The sequence below is a fragment of the Aspergillus aculeatinus genome (genome assembly GCF_003184765.1).
Source record: "Aspergillus aculeatinus CBS 121060 unplaced genomic scaffold BO66scaffold_1, whole genome shotgun sequence".
Taxonomy (NCBI): domain Eukaryota; kingdom Fungi; phylum Ascomycota; class Eurotiomycetes; order Eurotiales; family Aspergillaceae; genus Aspergillus; species Aspergillus aculeatinus.
The window spans coordinates 208,533-215,483 of NW_020291470.1; the positions used below are offsets into that span (position 1 = coordinate 208,533).

General features: G+C 53.3%; 2 protein-coding genes across 2 annotated transcripts; one reads left to right on the top strand and one right to left on the bottom strand.

Moving 5' to 3' along the window:
* The first annotated feature begins 300 nt into the window (after positions 1 to 300).
* On the top strand, positions 301 to 1,452 carry rps21 (40S ribosomal protein eS21). The gene is made up of 3 exons (XM_025644351.1): positions 301 to 345; positions 841 to 1,144; positions 1,267 to 1,452. Exons 1-2 carry the CDS (start codon positions 314 to 316, stop codon positions 1,073 to 1,075), a joined length of 267 nt encoding a protein of 88 aa, XP_025509002.1. The 5' UTR covers positions 301 to 313; the 3' UTR covers positions 1,076 to 1,144; positions 1,267 to 1,452.
* Positions 1,453 to 1,902: 450 nt separating this feature from the next.
* Positions 1,903 to 3,824, bottom strand: BO66DRAFT_387118 (phenylalanine--tRNA ligase subunit alpha). Its single transcript, XM_025646226.1, has 2 exons — positions 2,259 to 3,824; positions 1,903 to 2,195 (listed from the first exon to the last, which is right to left on the bottom strand). The coding sequence occupies exons 1-2, from the start codon at positions 3,728 to 3,730 to the stop codon at positions 2,102 to 2,104; spliced, it is 1,566 nt and encodes a 521-aa protein (XP_025509003.1). The 5' UTR covers positions 3,731 to 3,824; the 3' UTR covers positions 1,903 to 2,101.
* Between the last annotated feature and the right edge of the window lie 3,127 nt (positions 3,825 to 6,951).

Consider the following 6,951-nt stretch of genomic DNA (forward strand, 5'->3'; position numbering starts at 1 on the left):
TGCAAATGGCTTCACATGTCAATCGCAAGTACAGCAGTACACCTCAGCACAATGAGTGGCATACTTAGAGTAGTTACTCGTACCTCGCGGCTACCCGCACTAACCCAATCTGGCAAGGGCCAGCCTTACCTAATCAACGCCCAACCTTAGCGGCAAGCCCTCGACAAAGAATCACATGACCCACAACCGGGAAACGCAGAAAGTTGTCCGGGTCACTCATTTCACCCCATCCGCCCACCGTCTCAATTTCCCGCGCACCGCTCCGTTTTTCTCGTCAACCTCAAGTTCCTCACCACCCACCCAACTCGCCAAAATGGAGAACGACAAGGGAGAGATCGTCGATCTGTACGTACCCCTCTTTCCCTCCCTTTTTTTTTTGTGGTTTCCCCAAGGGGATGCGGAGGGGTTTGGACACCATGCATAGCGGAGAACAACCCGACGACAGCAGAGAACATGCGAACGGAGGGGAGGAAGCAGGGAATGAGCGGAGGAAATGATATGCGATATTCGACCTGGTGCGGTGGTTTTCTCCATGCGATGAAAACGACCTAAAAAGATGAATGAGATAAGAGGTGGGATCGAAATTGGACAAAGTGCGCATATCATCTGATATGCGTTCTGAAACGTCTTTATCTGGACCAGGTTGAAGTCGCATATCAAGGTCTCTCTTCTCTGGTCCTGTCGTCTGGGAAAGAAAAAAAACCTCTCCGCTAGCGCCGAGTGTGCCCCAGTCTCCTGCGCAATCACCTTCAGCATCGTCCGCGTCCCGAGGCGGGCAGTTTGCGAAAAATCCACAATTCCCAGAGCACACAACTAACCACATGGTCTCGTGTCTTCCAGCTACGTGCCCCGCAAGTGCAGCGCCACCAACCGCATCATCAAGGCCAACGACCACGCCTCCGTGCAGATCTCCATCGCCAAGGTTGACGAGAACGGCCGCTACACCGGCGAGAACCAGACCTACGCTCTGTGCGGTTTCATCCGCGCCCGTGGTGAGAGCGATGACTCCCTGAACCGCCTCACCCAGCGTGACGGCTACCTCAAGAACGTCTGGACCGCCAGCCGTCAGCGCTAAGCGGACGGTTTGTCACTGGGCGGTGTTTCCAATTTTTATGGGTTTTTTGATGTCGGGTATTTGGTGATGGTAAGCCTTTTTTTTCTCTTTCTCGCGGGGGACAGACACTGCCGCTTCGGGTTTCCAGTAGCCGGAGTCTGCCATTATTTGAACCCTACATCAGAAACCATGCTAATCTGATCCTGTGACAGGATGAGATGTTATGGTCAACATCATGATATATCTTATATCCAAAAAAAGAACTTGAATGAAAGAAAAACTTCAATAAAAATTCACACCCGCCCCTTTATACCCGGCAACACAACCGTCCCTCCTCACTTGTCTGCCTGCCTCTTATCGCCTGTTCCTCTTCTTAGAGCCAGTCACATGTAGAACTTCTCTCAATATCCCCACCTCCCTCTGTACTTTTTATAAAGTTTCTCCCTAAACCGGCATATCAAACCCATTCCTCCCGCCCTTTCGGACCTGGATCGATTGGTTCCCCCCTCCCACGTGGGGAATCCAAACATCCAGCCCCGACTCCCATGCGCGAGGAAAGGGCTGAAGACCTAGTAGAGTAGAATCTACAGTCTCCCCCAACATTGCCGGAGATTACTACCTAAATCCGCCTGCTGAAGAGCCACTGTCGCAGAGTTCGTGCACTGGGGCACAGATACGGGTGGTACATTTCTCGTTCCTATTGTTCTTCTAGTCTTGGTACTTGGTCTTAGTGCTTGTCTGAGCATGCATCTTCATTCAAATCCAGCACATTCCTGCAAAGGCAGACATTGATTCTCTGATTCCCGAGTGGGTGGGTGGGTGAGTGTCCGCCTCACTCGTTATCTTGAATTTGTGGTAGTCTTTTATAGCACCATGTCACGAAAAAAAAAAGACAGCACCATTACTTTCGAACGTCTTTGCATTTCAACATGAGATTAAAAAAAAAAGCTATAAGTTATGATGCTGACCCCCGTTTTTTTAAGATTTCCTATCTCGAGACACGAGATCGGTATCTATATTTGCTGGCTTGCACTCTTTTTCGCTTTTCTAGTCCTTCTCCAATCTGACGGCCGGGTTGCTCTCGATGAAGTTGAGGTCGACCTTGTGGCCTAGCAATTCACGGATGTTGCTGACGCCGTATCTATAGAGCAGAAAAGATGGGGGTTAGAGTTGGTGTTGCCTCAAAGGGGCAGGGCAGACTTACTTGATCATCGTGGGGCGCTCCAGACTCAGACCCCATCCGTACACCCGCATGTCCTTGGGGATGCCCATGGGCTCCAGCATCTCGGGCCGGAACATGCCACTGTTACCGATCTCGACCCACTTGCCCAGGCCGTTGTGGTAGCCGAAGATCTCCATGCTGGGCTCGGTGTAGGGGTTGTAGGCGGGCTTGAAGCGCAGCTGGTGGATGCCCATCTTGGCGAAGAAGACCTCCATGAAGCCGATGAGGCCGCCCAGCGTGAGGCCGTAGTCGGCGATGACACCCTCGATCTGGTGGAACTCGGCCAGGTGGGTGGCGTCGACAGCCTCGTTGCGGAAGACGCGGTCGATGCTGAAGTAGCGCGCGGGCCGCGGGTTGGCCGCCAGCTTGTGCAGCACGTAGGTCGAGACCGAGGTCGTGTGTGTGCGCAGCACCAGGCGCAGCGCCTCGTCGGCGTCCCAGGGGTAGCGGTAGCCGATCGAGCCGTATTTGCCCGTCTCGTGGACCGCGCGCACGTCGTCCCAGTATTGCTTGTAGTCGAGGGGCTTTGTAGGAGATGAAGAAGAGGAGGATGTGGTGGGCTGGAGGGTCTTGATCTGGTGCGGGTCGTTGGCCGGGTCCTCGCGCGGGGGGTCGGCCTTGACGGGGTCGGCGATGTAGAAGGTGTCTTGGAGGTCGCGGGCGGGGTGCTGCTGGGGCACGAAGAGGGCGTCGAAGTTCCAGAAGCCCGTCTCGACGAAGCGGTTGGTCGGCATCTCCTCGAAGCCCATCTCGAAGAAGATGTTGCGGAACTCCTGGCGCACCTTGTTCAGCGGGTGGAAGGTGCCCGCCGGGGTGGGCGCGCCCTTGGCCTTGAAGTTGTACGGCTTCAGCTGCGCCGTCTTCCACGAGCCGTTCATCAGCATCTCCGCCGTCAGGTCGGTCTCCTCCTTGACGAACTCGCGGGCGTACTTGGGGCCCTTGGCGATCTGGAAGGTGATCACCTTCTGCACCGTCGCCAGCTTGCGCCGCTTCAGGTCCGTCAGGGCCTTCGCATCGGGCACCGCCTGCGTCTTCTGCACCGTCAGCAGCAGCTCGCGGGTCTCGTCGACGATCGTCTCGGTCGCCGCCCGCAGCACGTCCTTGTCCTTCTTGATCCACCCCTTCTTGAAAGCATTGCCCTGGCCGACCTTGGCGGTGTCCTTGCCGACCACGCCCGGAAGGTCGCCAATCTTCAATCCATCCAGAGCCGCCAGCACGGCTTGGAAAACCTTGGCCTCGTGACTGCCATTGGTGGCGATCTCCTCACCCTCCGGCGTCAGGACGGCGATTTCCTTCTCGATGGTGTCATACTCGACCATCTGTCGGGAGGCTAGACGGTCGAGCGCAGCCTTGATATTTAGTGAGGGGGTGGAGGGGAAGGCTTCGCTGGAGAGGATGGAGGCGTCGGACGCGGACAGAGCGTCCAGAATGGGTTTCGTCATATCGGTCGCCATGACTGCAAGCCGTGGAGTCCCCAAGAAGGCGGAGTCCGAGGAATGTGGTGGGAAAAGGAGGAGGGGTTGAGTAGAGGAGGAGGAGGGGTCTTGGAGGCACCGATCAGACACTGCCCACTTCACAATTATGACTCTTTTCGGGTACGCTCTTCAATTACGGCGGGCGGTTGTGACCACCGCCGTCGTCCCGTGACCTGCCACCGCTTTAAACCCCGCCATTGCGGATTTGTTCTTCAATTGTTCTAAAGGGCGGATGCCAATTTGCCCAACGGACTCCTCTCTTTACTCGGATGAAGTACGGAGTACAGTACAGATGTATTCATCTGTGCAGGTCCATGGAGGTCCACGGAGGTCCACGGACTAGACAAAAACAAGTCCCATGATCTCGCCCAGGCCGTCAAGAGACCGACCGGCTCGAAATTAAATGCATTGTATCAGCATATGCCTGTGCAACCATGTACATTGACTATCGGTGACAGGTATGAGCAGATTGATCGGAATCATCCATGGTCGATTTGCGCATATACCCTTTCAACTGCAAGGGGCTTGGGCCCCGGGGTCACCCAAAACAAGAGCGAGGTCATGGACAGGAATGAAGGGTAACGTTGTTCTTCGTTATTCTTCTGTTGAGGCTCTCTCCGTGTATTTGGGTCACGATCAAAACCATCCGTGCAAATTAAGTTCAATGGAGAGGCCCTTCAACCTTTGAGGGAGGATTCTGTTATCTACCCCGTGACAGACCCGGGCCAAGCCGTCAAAATCCTCTGTCAACGTTGTACGACATTAAATGCCAGGTCTGGAGTGTATAATATGGTGGGCGGAAGATCCGAATGGACGGACGAGATATATTCTCGACCGAACCAAGGCAGTGATGACCACAAGGTGCGGTGATCCTTGGCCTGGGGAACCTCCCGAGATTGATTGATGGAGTGGGAACGGGAGCAGGGGGATGAGATCCAATGATGCAGAAGCAGTTTCCACAGTCTTACACCATCTTTGGCGATGTGAAGGATTATTCCTTGCTTGTCCCGTGGTGGTGGTGGTGGTGGTGGTGGTGGTGGTGGCTGGCAGCTGGCTGGCAGCTGGCTGGCAGCTGGCTGGATATACCAGACTGCATAGTACCGGTAGTAGACTACGGACTACGGAGTACCTAGAAGCGCAAGCATGGTTTCAACTTTCAACACTGGGCAACGGTAGACGAGGCCCAACACAGTTTAGCCCGTCGTTAGTTCTCCAGGATGTAGACACCCCAGTAATTTATTCTTGACAGGCAGGGTTAGCGTCCACCTCAAAAGCAAGATTTAGGGGGCGGCAGCAGCAACTTTTGCTACTCTCGGCTTCCTTGGTGATAGCTTCCTTAGGAGTTTGACCAGCCAGGCCGGCTTCCAGCCTTCATCACCCACTACTGCTAGTACTGCTAGTCGATGGCTAGTAGTATGTAGTGCTTCTTCACTCCCACCTATTCCGTATCTATCTATCGATATGTCTACTGCTCGAGCAGAGTTACAGAGGTACAAAGAATAGTCAGTTACAGTAAGTTATCAATTGGTGCCTCTATTATCTGGCATTCCTCGATCCTCGCATGATAATCCTGGACAGGTTTAGTTGGATGGGGCTACGAAAAGCTCTTCTCAGTATTGATCTTCATGATTGGCTTATCGGGGGTAATCGATGGGTCTTGCACGCGACCGTTGGGTCTGGAACTGGATCTCCCCGGGGGGGGAGGGATCGTGATAGATGAATGCTATCTGCTGTGTATATCTTCCAGGAAGCTATTGATGAATCTTAAAGCAAGCACTCGGCTGGCTTTTTATTGTGCAAGCTCTCCACCAGTGTTCATACTTTATGTCTAAGTTAACAATGACGATCATGTCGCTGCCCCCATAGAAAAGACTTCGAGAAGAGGGTTAGGAGGATCCCATTCCCATGGTTCCTCCTCCAGCTGCTACTCCACCAGCCATCACCAGCCGTGGCTGATGCCTATAGACAAAGACTTGGGTCATCGCCTAACACGGCTGGCAACCTAATTTGCACCGGCCGATGAACTGAACCTTGGGCGTTGAATTACTGTACTAGAATCACTATCGATTCCAGGACTGAACTTAATCATGTTAAGATTCAACCACCCCCGGGCGAACGGGCGATGTCTCGGGCATGGACCTGTGCGCCTGGGCTGACGGCGCACAATAACGGGCGGGAAGATATGTATCAGAAACAAGAGATGAGAGAGCTACGTATACTCGGATCCAGCCTCTATACACCCACCTTCTCTTGTCGCGAGATGATACAACCAAGCAGGAAATTTTGAAGTATTAAGTCATAGATCAGTTTCTAGACCATCCACGTCCAAGTTGTGCGGTGGCTAAGGCGCCCGAAACATCATCTCATGGGACAGAGGTGTCCTGTTCCTGCGGTGGTTTGCCTGTCCAGACCGGTCTGCCCTGCATCATTCCTGATTTCCTCGACTCCGTTACCCTCTCTCATTTTACCTCACTGTCCATTCTCCTCCCGTCCTGCAGTTTTTTTTTTGTTCTGTTTCCCTCCGGTCACCAACCAGTCAGGTTGTTGCTGTTCGATTGTGATAGGTAGATACAGGCCAGGGCCGTCTTTCTTACGTCTCACCTGCCTTTGGAGCCACGGCAATACGAATGCCACTACGTAGTCGGCTAGACGAATACCTGTTCTTTGCCCCCTCCCTCTGACACTTTTCTGCTTCATCTTACGTGGTGTGGAGGAGGAAGAGGAGGATAGGGAGGTGAATGAGGGGAGTATGACCAGTCCTGCTAAATCGGAGGTCGTAGGGGGAGGGGGTTTGGCCACAAACAGGCGTGCATCGAGGTTTGCTTGTTTGATGCTGCGAATCGATGTCTTTCTGCAAGGCTTCGCTAGACGGCAATTGTGGTAGGGTAGGTCATCTCTCCCTCCCTATGTGTACTGTACCCCAGGTGCAATGCAACTTTTTTTCATTTTCGGTACTTCGTAAATGTCATTGACTCAGTGCATAGATTTATTCAATGTTAGCAGCCCAAAAAACCAATACTCTGCAGCCAAAGAAAACAGACACCCCTCCCTCCTTTCCTTGGATGTGAAATTCTTATGAAATGATCAGTAATTAGTGAGCTGCCTGGTGCTTTCTGAACGCTCACAAAGCAGGGATGCCCGTGCGTTCGACTGCAGTAGCTACCTACTATTTAGCAGTGGTGGTGGTCATTTGGTGGCGG